Source organism: Stylophora pistillata, chromosome 2 (genome assembly GCF_964205215.1).
Source record: "Stylophora pistillata chromosome 2, jaStyPist1.2, whole genome shotgun sequence".
NCBI classification, from domain to species: Eukaryota; Metazoa; Cnidaria; class Anthozoa; order Scleractinia; family Pocilloporidae; genus Stylophora; species Stylophora pistillata.
In genome coordinates, this window is record NC_142520.1 from 32,796,754 (window position 1) to 32,816,474 (window position 19,721).

The following is a 19,721-nucleotide window of genomic DNA, read 5'->3' on the forward strand; positions in this document are numbered from 1 at the left end:
CAGTACTTGCGCCAAGCGGTTGTTCGCTAAGATTGTCTGCGCGCGTTTATTTTACATCAGAAAGAAAACGGATGCGACGGCGATTGAAACGTGGACATTCTCAACGTTTGGAAAGACCTTGGAAAAAGGTACGTCTTGTAGTAATGATGATAAAGCCTGTTAACTCAGGAACGCCCTACAAGCCCATCTAAACATTTAAATTCTCATTTTATTTTCTTGCTTGTAATAAAATGCTTTTTAATACTTGTTAAGGACGGTCATCAGGTGTTTTATATAATTTTGAATTAGGGCTGAAGATAACTTGGATTCTCGTCAGTTTACATGGTGCCTTCTTGCTAACTATAAAATTGGAGTCGAGAGAAAAGGGATTAAAATATTTTTATTTTAGGGGTGCTTCACCCACCACCCATTAAGCTGGTCATTGCTTTCATGTATTTGGTGGCTCCTAAAGGAGCCGTTTTGTTTTAAGTGTGAGTAACGCAGGGTTACTCAGACCTGGGCATTGTTTCTGAGCTCAATAGAGCATTTATTAGGTCTTGTTTTCTGGTTCTGGGATTAACTTTCTTCCCTGTTCTCTGCTCAAGCAGGGTAATGAGGTCAGGAACTTTCTTCTTCTTGAGGACACTTTCAATCATTGCTTGTGGCATTGGTGTTGTTGACAGAATTGAGGTTGAAATTCTGGCAACCTTCTTTGCAGCCTTCTGCTTGCCACCATCCATCCAATATGAGCTGTCCCTCTTTTGGTATGGCCGTTTAGCTCTTTCTTCCTCTCTCAGCTCCTCTTGCCTTTTCTCCACCAGCAGCAGGTTTGTTGCAGCATCCCATCTGTTGATTTTACGGTGGAAATAGCGCCGCAAATCATCATTCTTCTTCTCAACACCTGTTATGAAATGTCATGTTACTTTTCTTAATTGCAGGTCTGGCTTCTTACAACTTCCAACAATGCCAAATAATAAATTTATCTTGGGTATTGTTACAATGGATCTATAGAATAAAGTAAAGATGCATACCTTGGCCACTAAACATTTTAAGGCTTCCATGGTTACGCAGCATTACTGGCACATGGTACACCAAGGTGTGCATGTATGGGGTGATGATTATGGTCTGTGAATACCCAGGACCAGTGCCAGACATGTTCAGCATCTGTTTTCCCCAACTCTGTGCCTGCAAGAGTAAGCAAATGTTTTTGTTACATAGTTATGAAAAACCTTGTTACTATTATGATATAAATATATGAGCAGTCTTATGTTTTTATGTATATTGTGTTATCTTACCTTGGTTTCAAATGCTGTAATGTCATCATCTGTCAAATTCTCTTTGTTCAAGATGTCTAGCAGCTCTCTGAAATTCTGAAATCACAGGCAAGCAAGATGATAAGTAAGTTTTTACATACTTGTAACAGGTCTATTATTGTAGCTTGCATTTATCAAGCAATTGAAAATGCTTAGAGTTTTACACATTCTAGATATATAATATGTATACTAGACTGTGTGCATGTGCTCATGATGTAATTTGCCCCTGGTGTGTCCCAAAAATTTTTGATGAACACAATAAATACATACCATCCATAGTTGGCGGGTTATCTCAACTCTCTCTTGAGGAAGAAACTTATCAAACAAATCAGGCAGCTTCTTTAGTAAAATCCTTTTTTCCCCACCCAAAAGAGAAGTCCACTCCAATTTCTCACCAACCCAGTAGACACGAAGGCTCACACCCAAGGAACGAACGGCTACAAGAAATTCTTGTAAGTGAGTCTCAGACTTTTGTCTTTTGTGGTTGTCATCCTGCAAACATACATGGTTGCATTAGTTTCCATGAATATGAAAATACTATTTACTTATGTTTATTGTGTTTGGTTAAAATGTCTTAAGTAAGATGAGTATATGCCTCAGAACAGGAACACCACATGACACTGGCCTTGCCTTTTTGAGTAGATCACTTTGTTTTGATTCTCTGTCTGAAATTTTTTGCTGGATTTCTCTAAGGTCTCAACAAAAGGGCATGTTTGATATTTACCTTATCCCATTTAGTAATGTCATAGATAAGTCCTTCCTCTAACCTGTCTGTTATTCGTAACATTAGATGAAGCTCATCTAAGACAACATTGCTGACAGGAATTGAGAAGAATGGCTCTGAATGGCATCCTGGCTGTTTGGACCAAGTACCATCAACTACCCGCAACAGCTCAGCACTTTGAAAGTGAGTACATTTATGGGACATGTTGCACCTAGAAATCAGTAAATATGTCAGTTACTTCTACAAAAATGAGAAATGTAACTTGAGAACATTTGTTAATGCTTCATGTTTTCCTTATTACAGATTAAGTTAGAAGTTTTGCAAAATGGTATGACATTGTGACCAGAATGTTACATGATCTTGTTTACCTGTCATTCTTAAAGATTTTACACCAAATACAGCTGTTGTTGGAGGTGGCAGCCTTCATTCCCATAGCTAGGAGTAGGAACTGTTGGAAATAATATGAAGTTCATGTACATTATATTATAATACAGTGGGATCTTGATTACTTAATCCTTCCTTAATCCTTCGTTAGGGTTTAATTAAAGTGAAACAAATCCAATGGCAATGACTTTTTGCTTGAGTTAAATCCAGATCTTTTGTAAAAAAATGCATACTGTCAGGAGAGATAACTACTTTTTCAAAATCTTAGAATAGGTACATGAAACTTGATTTACCTTGTAATCTCCTCCCAGGAAGAATTCTAAATTAACTTTCTGGCCATCAACCACAATATGACCCTCTTTGATGGTGGCATTCACATCACAGATGACATTTGCTAGTGATGCTTTTAGAGTCTGGTACTCCTCCTTTCCCTTGATTATGGCAATGGTGTGGTTTCCTACAAAGGATAATTTTTTATAAAAATTAATTTAACTTCCAGTCCGTGAGTGCATATAAAGAGAATTTCTAAATAGTGTTTGTATTTTTTTTTTCAAATCATGCTACATGTAAGGTGGCATTTGTCTAAAACTGGTTTAGTTGTTTGCTCTTCCTATAAGCAACTTACCTGAGCTTGACAAATAATTTTGTCCATTCTCCACAATGGCAAATGAACACACAAAAACATTGCTGCTGTGAGACATTCTGGTGCCATCTCCTGATATCTTCACTTTCATGGTTTGTACAGGCAATTCAATATTCTTCAGCTATGAAAAGAATGCAACACAGGAAACAATTGGATCAAACTACGATGCTGAGATTTTGATTGGCCAGGGAACTGAAAAAGAAGTTTATTTGTACCTCACAGAGGCACAGTGTGAGTGGAATCCTTGACATTCTCTTTTTTAGCTCAACTTATTGTATAGTTGGCAATATCTCTTTGACTTTAATATTAAACATGTTAAACATGCTCAAACATGTTTGGGCTGGTATGTAAAAAGGATTTTTTGTATCTGAAGACTTTTACACTGGGCATCTAATACATTAGTGAAAACAGGTTATAATACAACTTACGTGTTGTCGAACTTCATGCTCCAGAAGAAGTTTGAACAGCAGCTCTGCACCTTGTGCATCTCCTGGTGTCCGTCTAACTTCCCACTTACTGTCCAAAACCTTGGTGCAGCTTTCAATCAGGTATGTCCTGGGGAGACTCTTTTCAACTTGGGTGAGTTCATGATATCCCTCCAGTGAAATGGAAAATCTATCCATAATAAATAGGAGAGCCCTGATCTTTTCCTTTTCCTCCTCATCAACGTTGTCATAGGGCTTATTAGGTTGGCCTGTGAGAAAAAATAGAAAAAGCCTAGTTATCAAACTGCTCACACTAAACAGTATCAAAGCCTAGTGAACATTTGAAAGTGAGAGTTAATTTCTATACTGAGACATACTGTAGGGCTCCAGGAACAAGCCTACTTTGTTATGAGATTATTGTTGCTTTTTAACATACTTGTGTTCTTCTCATTTGACATATCCTGATTCCCCTCTGAACAGACAATACTCTCTGCAATAAAGGGAAAAAATTCTTGATATTGAAGTGTTTTGGTAAAACAAAACTGGGGTGAACTATAGTCACCTTCAGACAACTGGGCCTTAGTCATCATTACAACCTATGTAGCGGTAGTTACCTTGATTAAATTCTTGACTTTGAAATGTTACATTGATCAGCTGACCAGTAGTGTCTTCTAGACTCAGCGATTTTGGAGTCAGCCCATATGTCTCTGCAAACCACAGTGCAGTCTCTGCTTCTTCTCTGTAACAAATTAGAAAAACATGGTTTTCAGAAATTTCGTTCATATTATCGCAAAAGTGCAAAATAAAACGTGCCTTGAAAATTGGTCAAGTCCGATAAATGTATAAGATAGATACCTTATTTCCTTGAGATGTCTCCGTTGTTGTCGATGTCCGACATTTTCAATGTGTTTGCCTCGATGGCCATTTTGTCCTCGCAGACATCTTAGCTGGGCCATTGCGTCGTAAAGCTGCGATGCCTTGTCTATGCAAAGGGTAACATATGGGTGGAAGTCAGTCAAGTATATTTTTACTAGTGTTAGCTAATACAGGCTAGTCATCTAGAGTTGTATGCGGTGTGTTAGTTCTGTGTAGTAAAAATTGGTGATTGGTAAACATGAAACTATTAGTCTACATATGTACGGTTTTCACCTGGAGCTAAAATTAAAGTCGATACCTGAAAAACATTAGCCCAGAAACTAATTTGACCATTCAGAATTCAAAAGCTACTGTTCAAGCTGGTGTCAGCCTTGGTTTAACTTTCATGATCGCACGATCGCTGAAACCACTCAACCGAAGATCGCGAATGGTATGAACCGATCGAAGGAATAGAACAGGAATAGAACTATTCCTTCGATCGCATTGCCACATTTAATCGCAAACGATCGCTGGCGGTTGCCTGCTATCATATGTGAACCAGGCTTTACTAACAACGTTCTATTCTTTTCGTACCTTCCATTTCATTTCGTAATTCTTGGTTCTCACACATCAGCTCTTCATTTTCCTTTTTCAGCCAATGGATGATGTCCCCAGGCATTTGGGTGATCTCGTCTGCGTGAAGAGCAACTTGACACCAGTACTGAGATCGCTCCGCTTGGCGAGTTGCATTGTTTTTGACGCCACGTGCTTTTTTCACGATGTAGTCCACTCTTCTGTAGACGGCCATCCCAACTCGAGAGCGAGCAGACGACGATAATTCGTAGCCGACTTTAACCAAGCTAGCCTGTAGGCTATCGAAAACTTGGCTGTGACTATGAAGCTTCCTCCATTGCCAGAGGCCCTCTCCATTGAGTTGAAGAGTAAAGAATGGGTTTTTGTTACCCATCAACGGTGCAGAGATATTAATGAAAGCAGGATTGACCGGGGATTCTACGAGCTCTGATGAGAGCTCCCGATCAATACGCTGCATTTCTTGTACGGAACACATGACTGAAATTATGAGACTCTTGAAACTTAGGTTGTTTTAGCGATTGAATGAGACTTACGATTGAAGCAGCTTTTTTCCCCCGAGGGTAATTGTTTCGAGGGAACAATATTTGCGACATTAGAGCCAATTAGACAGCAGTTGCCAACAGTTACGCATCTGAATTCATAACATACATACCTACATACATACATCAACTTTATTTCAACACGATAAATGTTTAAAGCTTCGCGCTTATGGGGTCGTGCATTTAACTAGTCCTAAAACTAATGTCTATTACTAACTTACATACAAAATAGAAGTAAGAATACTAATAGTTAATCAATGTAAAAATTTGTATTATATATATGATATAATTTGCATAAGATATCTTTAAAAATAAATATAGTCTTGATCACAAAAATTAATTGTTGAGGCAGATGTTACCTTAAAATGAAAATCTTTCGTCTGTAAATAACACTTTTCTTTAATAAACAGTTATACTGAAGTTTTCAAACATTGCTAGACGTATTTAAGTAAGTAACTTGATTTCTGAGTCAAGCATAAAGACCAGCCAAAGGAAAAATCTTAATAAGGGACATGTAAGAGAATAATGGTATCGTTAAAGTTCGATTAGTCGAACAATCGAACTCGCAAAGATAGCAGGTTGCATGAACCTTACACCAAGGATTGAGTTCAATAGCCGGATGTTCTGCCCACTTTCTATTTCGTTAGAATAATAATAATAATAATCACTTTATTTAAGTCTCAAAGCTACATAGCCGAACACGAATGCTCTACTAACTGGGGAGACTGAAATGAAAATAAACTGTAAATTAAATCAAATCATGTAGGTTTTTGAGGAGAGGGGAAAACCGGAGTACCCGGAGAAAAACCTCTCGGAGCAGAGTAGAGAACCTACAAACTCAGTCCACTTATGACGCCGAGTACGGGAATCGAACCCGGGACACATTGGTGGAAGGCGAGCGCTCTCACCACTACGCCAACCCTGCTCCCAAGAGAATCGCTTCAATCGGTAGAGAAATATTTGAGCGATTCTTCTGACAACTGGCATGTGATTGCGACGATCGTCGAAATAGAACTAAAGTCTCTCTTGCGACAACGATGGAGAGGTGTGGTTTCCATATGATAATAACGATCGCTAAATATTTTTGTAGGGATCATATCTTAAAAGCTTTTAGTCTTTTAAGCTTTGTCTAGTTACCGCCTCATTTTCAATACTAATTAGGCGGCGTTTGCGCGATTGTTTGCGGAGGCGGAGCTTAGCATATATTGATAATCTTGCGGGAAGTTTGAAATGGGTAACTTGTATTCTCGTGGGAGTCCCCAAGGGACAAATTTGGAGAGATCACTGCGATGCAGAGCAAACGTTTTCGAAATTCGCGTTTTGCGACTGCTTCGAAAGCTTGAAATCCCTTGAAAATTTCTATGGCGCTTTCTAGAATGTTAAATAAAAATAACCGTATGGTAAAAGAAAAATCTAGCAATTGAGTGAAGATGAATTACGCCTGAAAGTGTGCTGAGATCGACTTCTCATACCAGCAGGACGCCAACATAGTCAATTTTCAAGGCAAATTTGCGACCTCTTCTGAAAGCGCAAGAGCAAAGTGTGACTGATACACTGTTCAATTGAACTTTCTTCTATAAAAGCCATATGGTAAAAGTAGGATTCAAAAAGTAGTTTATCCGTAAACGAATAGAACGTAAGCTTTCCTCGACATTTTCAGCCCTTTCCCTCTATTGTTTAGCAATCATTTTCTAATTAGCGTTTAAATTTAGCGCCAGTGTCTCAATGAAAGTCCCGGATATGTCACTAAATTCTGGGCGATGGTACACTGAGGTCTGGCAGCGAGTCGAAACTCGCCCCCAGCCGGTCAACCAGTGTGAAGGTAGCCCGTTAAATCGGGGGTTGTTCATTCCCTATGTACTTTGGGGTGTTGTTCGACCGTAGAAACGCCCAGCTTTTAGTTCTGTGGCTCAGCGGAAAGCCGACCCAATATCGCGCGAAATAAACCCATTTGGCCGTGTAGGTCTCGTCGCCCACCGGGGGGAGCCACCGGAGTTTAAGGGCTCGAGATTTTTCCAGGGGATCTACTACGGATAAAACCCCCTTGTTGCCAGGGAAGGCGGCAGATGTCCCGTTTGACGAGTTCGGTCTTTCCGTTCCAAAGGAACTCCCAAATTGCCTTGGTTATGCGGGTATGCACCCAGCCTGGCATTTTGACCACTGTGGCGGTATCCCACAGGCCTGAAGCCCCGAGAGTGTTAATTATTAGAGCTTTTCCCCGAAGGGAGAGCATCCGCGTTCACCAGAGGTTAAGGCAGGCCTCGAATTTCTTCACTCGTTCTGCCCAGTTAGCCTGCTCAAGGTTAGCGTTACCGAAATAAACCCCTAGGATTTTTAGATTTTCGGCCACCCACGTGATGTCAACCGGGCCCTTCATTCGACCAGCCTCGGTGCCAATCCAGATCCCTTCGGTCTTTTTAGGGTTGAGGCGCGAGCCCGAGCCTCGCTCAAAGGTATGGATTAGCTGAAAAGCGTGAGTTATGGAAAAGTCATTAGCTAGGATTAGAGTTGTGTCGTCCGCATACTGGGACACTTTCCAGGAATTACTAGGGGAACCCGGGATGGGAATGCCGTTAATGGTGGGATCCCGGCAGATTGCCTGCCCTAGCGTTTCGACGATAATGCAATACAAAAGCGGGGAAAGCGGGTAGCCCTGTCGGACCCCTCGTTGGAGGGGAAACGATGAGGAGAGCCAGCCGTTGTTGATCACCCATTAGGTTATATCCGTATAAATCACCTGGACCCAACGTCGAAAGTCGGGTCCGAAATTAAGGCTCTGTAAAACGCGTTGTAGAAAAGCGTGATTTACGCGATCGAAGGCCTTCTCCTGGTTGAGGCTAATGACAGCCGCTGACCGCTGTTTTTGCCCCACGAAGTGGATCGTATTGCGTAAAAGAAAAAGATTTTCGAAAATACTGCGCCCTGGAACGCCACATGTTTGATCTTCGCTAAGAATAGAAGGGAGAACCTTTCGGATGCGATTGGACAAGGCTTTGGTCGCAATGTTGTAATCCAGGTTCAGAAGAGAAATTGGGCGCCAATTCTTTAAAGACAGTGGGTCGTCTTTTTTGTAGAGCAAACGCAGGATGCCCTGATGTTGCGAAGCCGAGAGAAACCCTCACGGAAAGAAAAATTGAGCGTATCCACTAGGTCTGCCCCCAAGGAGTCCCAAAAACGGGAGTAGAATTTGGCTGGGAAGCCGTCTGCCCCGGGCGATTTGCCCGATTCCATTTGAGAAAGCGCAGCGTGACACTCGGCGTGTGACAGCTCGCCTTCACAGAGGTTTTGCTCTTCGGATGACAAAGCGGAATTGAGCTGCTCTAAGAGCCAGTCCTAGCTTGGGAGGTCGACCGGCTCAGCAGTGTAGAGGTCCTTGTAAAAGGCTCTGTATTCCCGAAGAATGCCCTGGGAGGTTTTTTCAGTAGTATTTAAGAGCGCACGCAATTCGTGAATTGCATGGCGTGACTGGCGGGATTGTTCGAGCTGGTAGAAATACCTGGTCGGTTTCTCTCGCAGCTCCGTCCATTCCTCTTTACTGCAGAGTATACACCCCGAAATAAAATTGTCTTCCATTACTCTCAGGCGATCTTTGATCTCTAGTAATTTTTCACAGTGAGCGGCGTTGTTAGGATCAGCCTGTGATTGTAGGTCACGAAATTCCCGATCGAGATTCTCTCGCTCGCGTCTGCGGTTGGTTGCAGTTGGTTGCGGTTTGTACACTTGTGTTGATGGCGAGCTCTTTAAGTTGGAATTTTCCTGCATCCCACCAAACCCGAGGGTCGGTGAAGAGGGGCTTTTGAGAACGCCATTGGGACCAGAAATTTTCCACGTCTGAAGAGAAATTATCCGATTTTAACAGAAGCGTGTTAAATTTCCAAATCCCGCGACCGCGTGGATTTGAATTCCCCAGTTGAGAAGTGATAGACACCAGGTGATGGTCCGAGTAGGGGAAAAGATTGCTATTGTGGTCACGCACATCCGTTCTCCAAGCTCGAGGAGTATAAAAGCAGTCTAGCCGGCAACCGACCGAGTGTGGGCCATTATACCAGGTAAACAAACTGCCTGAGGGATTTTGAACGCGAAAAATATCCTCGAGGCCAAGTTGATCCGTCAGTGCGTGCAGAGCGGGAATGCCCTTGTCCCCAAAGCTATTATCGCCTCCCCATTTGTCGAGCTGAGGGTTAGGAACGCAATTAAAATCGCCGGCCACAATGTTGTCAGTATTGCGGTGGGCGTAACGCCACAAATTTGCGAAGAATGTTTCGCGGTCAGAATGATTGTTAGGTGCATAAACATTGATAAGAGTGACCGAACGGCCTCGCTCAGAAAGCGTGGCTGCGATAACCCTGCCATCTATGTCTGTAGAAACGTTTTCCAATTTAACCGACCTATTAGGATGGATAAGTACTCCCACACCGGCTGATAGCGTTGTGCCCGAAGACCAGCGTGCGTGACCGCCCCATTGTTTTGCCCACAGGTCGCCTGTCTGGGCGTCCGGCAAATGTGTCTCCTGCAGGAGACAGATGTCAAAATTAAATTTTTTGAGGGGGGCGAAAACTTTTTCCCGTTTGGTAAATTCGGCGATGCCATTGATGTTAATCGTACAAATGGACACCGCCATAAGGAAAACAAAAAAGGGGGGAATAAATTTAAACATTATGACTAATGTAGGAAAAGTTTGTAAGCTGTTTGGGCCTCTTGATGCAATTCGAGTAGGGACGCAAAAGCGTCCTGTCGAATTGTGCTCTGGAGTTTGATCCAAATTTCCTGGGTCGCCTGAGATGTTTTCTGCTTGTGGCCTTTATCCTTCGCGTAGTTGCCGTGCCGGTGTTGAAGATAGTAGGCCCGGCATTTGTAGTAAAAAGGCCGGGGGGCCGAGGCGACAAACAGCGAGCGGTTTGGCCAGCATGTTCTAGGGCATCCAGAAAGGCTTTGAGGCCAGAGGTCGAGTTTTCCTGTGTGTGGGGGATGACGCGTTGTCGGCTGAGGGGATGGGTGAATCTTCTTGGGTTGATTCCAGTTGGGAAATCTCTGGGCTGGCGGCCTAGGTGAGTGCAAGGTGTCTGGAAGGTACAGAGAGCTCTTCGTCACTGCTCACAAGGGGAGGGGCGTCTCGTTTTCACCGCCGTGGGGTGGTGGTGTCCATGGCTGAGTCGTCCATGGGGGAAGAAGTGGCTTGGGCATAGCTGGGCGGAGAAAAGAGCTCCACGCTGTCCTCGCTCTGGTCACTGGGGTCCGCCGGTGTGGGCTGTTCTCCGTCTGGGGTCTGGTTGTGGCCGGGCTCTGGGGTAGGCTTGGTCTGTTGTGCTGGTGGAGGGGGTGGGGGTGCTTTGGCTCTGCGGTTTTTAGGGCAGTTTTTCACCACGTGCTCCGTTGACTGACAGCGGTAACACATGGTGGGCTGGCCTGAATATTTGAATCCCATCTCGATGCTGGCGACCACGAGGTGTTTGGGGATATCTCGGTGAATTTTTGTAAATTTAGCCACGCGAACGCCGTTCTGGATATGGCGAAAGCCTTCCTCCCAGTAGTAGAGTCGGCGGAGATCTTGTGATTTTAGCTCACCGGAAGAGCTCAGGATTTTGACGAGGTCTTTGTCGGGGAATTCCACGGAAACGAATATTGAAACGTGGACACATTTTGTGCCCAGTAGACGTAAAGGCTTTCTGTCAGAGCCATAATCGAACCCGGTTTGGGCGATTGAAGCTGCAGCAGCGGCATTAACGAGGGTGATGTCGAAACATCGGCCTCCAAATTGAGGGACATTGCCCGTGATTTTATCCCCAAAGTCGGGGAGTGATTTGGCGATTTCAAGCGAATCAATTTTCATGTCGTTTTCGACAACAAGGGAAACAGTTCGCCGGTGGGCAAAGACCGAACGCAGGCGGCTAAGGGCCATCTCCGGCTGTCTGTGGTCGGAAAACCGCAGGCGGGAAAAACAAGCAGCTGTACTTACCGCGTCTATGCTAATGGTGTTGCGATTGATGACTTGTAATAAAGGAGAAACTGACCAACTTATACAATAACAATTCTAACAGATGAAGGAAATATTCTGGCTTTCGGCTAAGACAAGATAAGAACAGATTTTTTTTTAATGAAAATATATAACTTTATTCACTTTTCCATTAAAATTACTTCACAATCTCGTTATTACTAGTATATCTCTTACCTTAAAATGTTCACTTAGTTACTACAGCATAGACTTTGTCACTTCCTTGTTGTTACTTACTATTACTCAATTCAAACTTTGTCACTTCCGGTTAGAAGGAGATCTGGGTCACATCCGGTTTTGTTTCTGTTGATGTTGCTGTTGATGTTGATGTTGATGTTTCTAGGGTGTTATTTATCACATTTGTCGTTTTGAAGGGTTCACTTTTTTCTTTTTAAACTTTTTTCTTTCAAATTTTGTTTGAAAAAAGGATTTCAAGTTTCTTTCCAGAGAGTTTACTAATATTGGGGTGTATCCAAGTCTCGTTGAAAATTTTATCGGGGAGTCTCATATGATCAGTTCACAAGCGGAGGGATATTTCATTTCAGACATATCTGACAATGGCCCGCTCATCGTCGGTGCCATTGTGAAAAGTTGTTTTGTTACGAAAAAACCATATACTATACAATATCGTCTTAACTATAAAGCGAGCTAGTCTATCAGATTTAGCATTAACGGAGGCCCACAAATAAAAGAAAACAGTCTTGACATTAGCGGAAAAAGGTGAGCTCATGAGAGCAGAAAGGGTGGGGCTGAAGGCAGACCACACTCCCCTCGCTCTCTTACAATTAAGGAAACAGTGGTCAATTGTCTCTTTTCGATCACAATAAGCACATTTGTCTGAATCTATATACCCCCACGAACGTAGGGAAGCTCGTACTTTTATACCTTTAAGGGTAATGAACCATGCAATATCGTTCTTGTAATTTTCTGTGAAAGTTTCTCTGACTAGAGACCAGTGGTCATCACTATCTAGTGTGGGGCCAATGTAGGCCCGCCAGAAGGGGGGCAAAAGAGGCGAGGCCACTGTCTGACAAAAACTTCAAATAAATAGCTTTAGAGGTAAACTTAAAGTGTTTAAATCGGTCAGAACACTTAAAACGAATTGATAAAACATCGTCGGTTGTTTCGCTGTGGGGCTAGAGTTGTCTTGTAAGTGAGACCATTTACTCCTCAAATTAGCTAAACTGGTTCCCTAAAAATATTTCAGCATGTAGAAAACCTTGGCATTTGGCTCTTCAATTACAGATAAAACAAAGGAGAGCTGGAGAGCTCTCGATTTGGTTTCGAAATCTACAATGCCCAATCCACCCTCTTTCACGGGGGCAGACAGGGTTTGTCGGCTAACTGTTTCAATTTTTGTACCCCAGATGTAGTGATAAATCAATTTTTTATATCACGAAATCACCCACTGAGGAGCGGGCAAGAATTTAGCTAAAAACCAAAATTTGCTAGCTCCCACGGTATTGACAATCAAGGCTTTTCCTACAAGAGATAAATTCCTGGATTTCCAGAGGTTCAAGTTTTTTTCCAATTTAGATAATTGAGGCTGCCAATTTTCCTGTTCTACTGTGCTCAAGCCGTTGCTAAAGTAAACTCCGAGAATCTTCATTTTATTTACCCATTTGAGGCCCAAGGGCGTGTCAGTGCGTGTCCTCCACACCCCCAGCCACATTGCTTCAGTCTTGTTAACATTCAATTTTGCTCCTGTGCCAAGTTCATATTTTCTGAGTAGCTGAAACAGTTTTTGTAGGGAGGAAAAATCTTTCACGAAACAAGTGGAATCATCCGCGTATTGTCCTATTTTAAAATGTGTTCCTTTAGCTCCGGGGAGCAGGAAACCTTTAATTAAATTGTTCTTACGAATATTACAGGCTAACACTTCAGCGCACAAAATATACAATAGAGGTGACAAGGGATCACCTTGCCTGACTCCGCGCTCAAGGGGAATTTCATCAGTTAAAAAACCATTGACCAAAACTTTCATTTTTGCGTTGCAGTACAAAGTGGAAATCCACCGCTGAAATACAGCGTTTCAGAGTGTTTAGAAGGAAATTTCGGTCTACACGGTCAAAAGCTTTCTCTTGGTCGAGATTCAACAAAACTCCCGTTTCATCAGCGATGTTTACATAATCGAGAATATCACGCAGCAGAGACAAATTTTCAAATATGGTTCTGCCCGGAACTGAGCAGGTTAGATCTTCATGAATTATAGAGGGAAAAACAATAGACAAACGGTTGGCCAAAGCTTTAGAACAAATTTTAAAATCTACACTCAAAAGGGAAATAGGTCTCCAGTTTTTCAAATCTTTCAGGTCATCCTTTTTGAAGATTAAGCGAGTCACGCTTTCCTGCATAGACGGGCTAAAAGAACCATGTTCAAGACTGAAATTAAATAAATCGACTAAATGGGGTGCAAGCAAATCCCAAAACTTAATATAAAACTCAAGGGGTAAGCCGTCGGAACCGGGAGTTTTGCCTTTCGATAGACCGCGCATCGCCAAAGTGATTTCTCGAAGAGTCAGAGGTAAATCGCATGTAGATTTCTCATCATCGGATAGAGAAACATGAACGTTAGACATAAACTCATTCTGTATCTGTGGATCGACTTGTTTTTCAGAATATAATTTGCTATAAAAGTTCCAATGAGCGTGTTCAATTTCTTGCTGCGTGTTGACTTCTGTACCATTTGCATCATAAAGAGACCTAATTGAATTTTTCGATGCACGTGTTGACTCGAGTGAAAAGAAAAAGCGAGTTGGTTTTACGCCTTCTTCGAAAAATTTCACCTGACTTCGGATTTTCGCTCCTTCGTTCTGAGTACGATTAATACTTTTAATCTGACTTTCTAGTTCATCGATGAGTTTTGTCACTGAAATGTTGCCATTCACTAAAGATCTTTGCGCATTAATCAGACGATTTGTAGCTGTCTCTTTCTCGGAATTTAATTTACGTTTGTCTCTACCGTATTTTTGCGCAGTATATTTAACAAAATCTTTTAAGAAATCCCACCACTCGTGAATGGAAGGAAAAGTTTCTCGAAGTTAAGCATGTTTGGAGATAATTCCTGAAATCATGATACAAAAATTTTCATCTTCAAGCAGATCCAAATTTAGTCGCCAAATACCTGGGCCGTGAGAGAAAACATTTTGTAATTCAAGCACTAAGTCAACAGAATCATGATCTGAGAAAATACATGGGCGAATTTTGCACAATTTTACGTTCGAAAATAATTCCTGTGAAATGAAAAATTTATCTAATCTGCTACCGATGGTTTTTGCAGCATTAAACCAAGTACATTCAATTTGCCTGTCATGTGTCTTTCGCCAAACGTCAAGCAAACGATGGGAATTTCGCAGATCTCGTAGATCGGAGGAAATTGTTAAATTCCCTCCGAATTTATCACGTTCGCTTTCAAAACAATTAAAATTGCCAGCAATAATTTTGACTGAACCGGGAAACACATATTCATGCAGAGTCTCGTAGAAACTTTTCCTTTCTCTCGGGTTCGTTGGAGCATACACATTAATAAAATTATATTGCAAAGATCCTAAGTTAGCTAGGAGGCTAATAATTCTACCAGAAGAATCCTTTTTCCATTGTTTAATTTCAAAATCGGTTTTTTCAGCAACTAAAACAGCTACTCCGCCTTGTTTACCTAGGGCGGGAGACCAAAAACTTTTGCCGGGCCATGTTTTTCTCAGGTCGGCAATAACAGTGTCGCGAGAAGCGAGTGTTTCTTGCAGAAAAACAAAATCTGAGCGAGTTCCATCACAATAATCAAAAACATCTTTCTGTTTGGCGCCGTCGCCAAAACCACGGACATTGAAAGTAGTCAATTTAGCGCGGAATGTCAGTGTTCAAAAAGGGAATCATCTGGTAGAAATCACAAATAATAACAAAGCGGTTAAATACATTTACTTACGGTCTTTATGTCTCTTTTTATTCGAACGAGAACGCTTCGGTAAAGGTTCTTCAGAGTTCGTTTTATCCAAATTATTTTTAACGCCAGTGCCAGTAACAAGAACAGATTTCGTGGGAATACGTCCAGGGATTATTGTCTCGGGGGGTTTTGCAGGTTGTTTTCGTTGCGGTGGAGTTAGTGAATACGGTGTTTCTTCGGTTGAAGTCGACAGGAACAGTTCAGTGGAATCAGTAGGTTCGTTTGAAACGGTATCGTCGCTTTCAGGGGCATCCATGAATTGGTCTTGTGTGTCGGAGTTGTTGTCCTCTGCATCGGGTTGTCCTGTAAGTAGTTCTTCAGGATCGTCAGTAGCGGTTTTTTCGGGAGTTTCTTCAGTCACAGATTCACTTTCTGGTTCACTCGTTTCTCTGGCATCTCTGGCCCATGAAAATTGATATGCTCTCGCTTTGTGGTCAGTGGATTTGCAAAGGTTACACATCGGGGGTTCGGGGCAGCCAGAGGCGAGATCTCCAAGTTGTTCGCAGTTGTAACACACAATATTATGACAGGAATTAGCGTAGTGACTGGTCTGATTACAGTGGCGACAGGTACGGGGTTGTCCTTCGTAACGCAGGTTTAGTTGTATTTTTCCAAAGCGCAGAAAATTCGGGATGGGATTCTTAATGCGCACTCGATAATACCTAACACGGTCTTGGATAGGTTCGAAGCCAGGTTCACGAAAATAGCCACGGCGGTGATGAAGAACGTCACAGTATTTGGCCAAACGATTAATGTTGGTAGAATCGGGTAACTCGTACGGGCTGTCAAAAATCTGGAGATAGGTAAGCGGGCGGTCAACATCTTGAAGGGCAAACGGTTGTCCTCGAATTTGGATCACATTTTTCTTTAGAAAGAGCTCACGTGGTTTGGCGTTCCGAAAGGTCAGTTGGATCTTGCCGTTCGATTGTCGATGAATACAGAAAATTTGCTTCGGGACTACATCAGAAAGTTTCAGTGCTTCAAAAACATCGGTCGCAGACAAACAGGTTCGCGGGTTGACAAACGCAGTGCACGGTCGCTGCGGTACTTCGTTCTCTTCGTCTACAAAATATGCCAAGGGCTCTTCACGTTCTGGTCGGACAGCATCAGCGTAACTCACATTTTTACCGGTAGAAACATCAACATCAACATTTACATCAAAATCAAGGGATGAAAGCGCCGACGGCGCGGAATTTTGTTCATAGATTCGATCTTCAGAAACTACATCTTTCGCTCCACTCCTCGAGTGGGCGCTGGCCTCGGCCATTCCTTATATACTCTAAAAAAGCGAATGGTGCCCGAAGGCGCTTGAACTCCTCCGAAGGAAAAACTAACCAATCATCGAATTACTTATCTTAGCCAAAGGGCCGAGAAGCGATACCCACCAATACCCTCAATCAAGGGGGTTGTAGAGGGATTCTACCCACAGTATGTGGTGGATAGTAGCAGGTAACCCCCAGAAGCCCTCGCGAGTCCGAAAAACGGACCCAGTGGCTTATCGGTTGGTAATCTTCTGATTGTAACTTTAAGACGCCAGCCACATACACCTAACTAACAAGATGGTGTTCTTTAGAATATTTACCAAACTTGATTTATCTCTATACCCCCCACCCCACCCCCAGCGAGATATATTTCCTCAAATAGACACTTCTCAAGGTGTGCACGGGCTCTAGGAGATGATGTTTGAGTGAGGGTCTGGGCTACCAAATTTAGGGTGAGGGTAACGATTTTGGGGTTAGGGTTAAGGTAACGATGTTGGGGTTAGCGTTAGAGTAACGAAATTAGGGCTAGTACTGATCAAACATAACCAATAAGGAGGCAAATTTCAGCTGTTTTCCCTTGTCTACGACCATACCACAGGGGAAGCGCCGGTTCTCGTCCGATCACTGAAGTTAAGCCCTGCCGGGCGGGGTTAGTACTTGGATGGGTGACCGCCTGGGAATACTCCGTGTTGTAGGCTTCATTTTTTCATTTGCTTACTCTCTCAACATTTTATCCGGGTAAACCGGTTCCAATACTCACGGCGTCCGGTAGACGAGTGAGGAGTAAAAGAAAAACTAACATTACATGGAAGAGAGAAAATGTTTTGCCACAACTTGCCGAGCTTGTGGCCAAAATCATTTCCGAATGCAAGAGAGCGAGCAAACGAAGGAGCGAGGGCGCGCGCCCGAGATCTCAACACATTGTTGTGACAAATTCCACATTTGTACGTGACATCGAATCATTCGCACGCTCCCATGAATCACGAATAGGAAAACTCGCGCGCTTTTACAGCACTTTCAAGGCCTCAAGACATGTCAAAACATTCCCACGATTAATAGAGGCGGATGGATTCAAAGTGACTGAAACGAAGCGAAGCGGCAAAAGGTTCCACATTTTTACTTACTCGCCTGCCTATTTGTTTGCTGGCTTGCTGGAATGAACTTCCCCTCCTCTCGCTCGCTCGCAATAAGAAATACATGACAACAAAACATCACCTGCCATAGGCAGGGTTCACAATGTACTCACGTTTCTAAAACAAATGCTTTTCTTGCCCATGTATTGATCGTTCTTTGCTTGGTCCATCCGTCGGTTAGTTAGTAAGTTAGTCACTCCTCCGCTTGGTTTCCTCTCCTTTTCTTTCGCAAACAAACGAACAAAATAATGCAGAAAGCACACATCTATCTGGAACAGCTCTACTCACATCCTCACAAAAACTCACCTTCATTTACAATCACTTCTATTCCTCCAAATCTCTCTGCCAACACGCACGCCACTTCTGTCTGTCTCTCTTTCCATGGCGTTTTGGTTTCTTTTTCACTTGCTGCTCTTCTTCTCTCTTCATTCCAGTTCCAGTTCACCCTGTTTAACGGTCAACTCCAAAATCAAGGTGAATTTATTAGTCAGTCAGGGGTTAAGGGCAAGATATTTTACATCAGCTTTTCGAGGATGAGCACGAACGCAGATCCCCACTACCAGAAATTATACCCTCAAGTTACCCACATTTGGGGTAATCGCAAGGGTCAACCCAGTCCAAGTGCAATGAAAGGGCCTCGCCTTGAGAGGACTGCCTCCTTGATCACAGTACCTCCCGCGTCAGGTAAGTATGCCTTTCAGGCATACACTTGCCGTGGTAAAACTCTCCCTCACCTATGTCCTTGTGGTACTGCTTTGCACGCTTCAAATCAGCCAGTGTCAGTTCCCGCGTTGGCCCATCATGTCTTTTTCCGCCTTCCCTTTGGAGCTGCAGGGCTCCTGTGCACAGAAGAGAATGCTATAGTCATTATTTTTCCTTCCATTAAATGTGTCTTCCCCAAAAGGGAAGTGGGCCACACTCGGAGGTAGTGCTATACCGAGGCAACCCGTGGCTGGGACGAAGCAAGCCTCTTTTCCACAGCCCAGTTCCAAAAATCAGTTTAATATATGAGCTACTCAATGAGCAGCGTATCAGATATTAAGCTGATAAGAACAGATTTTTTTTTTTTTTGGTAAATAATGCTTTATTTACAATTCGAAACTAAATAAGCTGAATGCACAATTGGGTTGTGATATTATTGCTACGTACTAAAGAATTATTAATTGAATTAACTAAGGTAATCATGCGGTTGACCGCCAGTTCCAAAGTGTTCATTGTAATGTTAATCTATAATAATTATTCTGCGGTCATAATTGAAATAAGTAAGAAAATAATCATGCTGTGGACCGCAGGTCCATAGTGTTCAGTGTAATCTTAATCTACATAGATGGTAACGTGATCTTACAGTTAAATAGACGTGTATCATAGTGCTAATTTGTGGATTTAACTGGATCGATTCATCATAATGCTAATTTGTGGCTGTACTTAACTCGATTAACGTGCGGTTTAACATAACAGTGTGTGCACTAGTGGTCACTTAATCCACTTAGACGGTAACGCAATCAGTCGGTAATTAGATTAAACGTGGCGAGGCGATGTATGAAAACAAAAAATAAAATTAAAAACAGTGTTGGGTAGTTGTAACGAAAAGGGAGACTACGGGGCGCTCGGGAAGCGAGCTCATGATTACAAAAGGACTGCTAATTTTCCGTTGGAGACAGTACAAAAGGCAGGATTAACCCACAGAGATGTGAATTGTTGGGGGGACAGGCGAAAATGGTCAGCGCGTAAGCGCAGCAAGATGTCAGCTTTGAGGGATCTTCCAATGGCCTGCTCATTGTCGGTGCCACCGTGGAAGGTGGTTCTATTTGGGAAGGCCCAAAGTTGGTAAAGGGTACTCTTAATTAGAAGACGCGCAAGTCTGTCCGCTTTTGTACTGGCGGAAGGCCACATGTAAAAGAAAAGTGTATTAACATTAGCTACAAAGGTGGTATTTAG

At 42.7% G+C, this 19,721-nt stretch overlaps 2 protein-coding genes and 3 non-coding genes across 5 annotated transcripts; 1 reads left to right on the forward strand and 4 right to left on the reverse strand.

The window, feature by feature from the left end:
- Nucleotides 1-188: 188 nt before the first annotated feature.
- LOC148738424 (uncharacterized) lies at nucleotides 189-3,666 on the reverse strand. Its single transcript, XM_088749430.1, has 9 exons — nucleotides 3,472-3,666; nucleotides 3,026-3,164; nucleotides 2,694-2,857; nucleotides 2,385-2,464; nucleotides 2,017-2,227; nucleotides 1,488-1,784; nucleotides 1,275-1,349; nucleotides 1,011-1,191; nucleotides 189-880 (listed from the first exon to the last, which is right to left on the reverse strand). Exons 1-9 carry the CDS (start codon nucleotides 3,664-3,666, stop codon nucleotides 486-488), a joined length of 1,737 nt encoding a protein of 578 aa, XP_088605556.1. The 3' UTR covers nucleotides 189-485.
- A 65-nt stretch (nucleotides 3,667-3,731) lies between these two features.
- On the reverse strand, nucleotides 3,732-5,188 carry LOC148738425 (uncharacterized). Its single transcript, XM_088751077.1, has 4 exons — nucleotides 4,918-5,188; nucleotides 4,324-4,450; nucleotides 4,083-4,207; nucleotides 3,732-3,958 (listed from the first exon to the last, which is right to left on the reverse strand). Exons 1-4 carry the CDS (start codon nucleotides 5,129-5,131, stop codon nucleotides 3,867-3,869), a joined length of 558 nt encoding a protein of 185 aa, XP_088607203.1. The 5' UTR covers nucleotides 5,132-5,188; the 3' UTR covers nucleotides 3,732-3,866.
- Nucleotides 5,189-17,229: 12,041 nt separating this feature from the next.
- Nucleotides 17,230-17,348, forward strand: LOC148738426 (5S ribosomal RNA). The gene has a single exon (XR_015997465.1). It is a non-coding gene; the product is annotated as a 5S ribosomal RNA (ribosomal RNA).
- Nucleotides 17,349-18,311: 963 nt separating this feature from the next.
- On the reverse strand, nucleotides 18,312-18,475 carry LOC148738427 (U1 spliceosomal RNA). The gene has a single exon (XR_015997949.1). It is a non-coding gene; the product is annotated as a U1 spliceosomal RNA (small nuclear RNA).
- Nucleotides 18,476-18,686: 211 nt separating this feature from the next.
- On the reverse strand, nucleotides 18,687-18,869 carry LOC148738428 (U2 spliceosomal RNA). The gene has a single exon (XR_015997744.1). It is a non-coding gene; the product is annotated as a U2 spliceosomal RNA (small nuclear RNA).
- Nucleotides 18,870-19,721: the final 852 nt, after the last annotated feature.

What these genes read in the sequence shown, in the direction of transcription:
- LOC148738424 (XM_088749430.1), bottom strand. Translation starts at nt 3,666, where the DNA reads ATGGATAGATTTTCCATTTCACTGGAGGGATATCATGAACTCACCCAA. An exon ending in AGCATGAAGTTCGACAACAC is followed by an intron (nt 3,165 to 3,471) that starts GTAAGTTGTATT and finishes TTCTTTTCATAG; the next exon opens with CTGAAGAATATTGAATTGCC. An exon ending in TTACAGCATTTGAAACCAAG is followed by an intron (nt 1,192 to 1,274) that starts GTAAGATAACAC and finishes TCATAACTATGT; the next exon opens with AACAAAAACATTTGCTTACT.
- LOC148738425 (XM_088751077.1), bottom strand. Translation starts at nt 5,131, where the DNA reads ATGGCCGTCTACAGAAGAGTGGACTACATCGTGAAAAAAGCACGTGGC. An exon ending in AGACATCTCAAGGAAATAAG is followed by an intron (nt 4,208 to 4,323) that starts GTATCTATCTTA and finishes AATTTGTTACAG; the next exon opens with AGAAGAAGCAGAGACTGCAC. An exon ending in AAGTCAAGAATTTAATCAAG is followed by an intron (nt 3,959 to 4,082) that starts GTAACTACCGCT and finishes CCTTTATTGCAG; the next exon opens with AGAGTATTGTCTGTTCAGAG.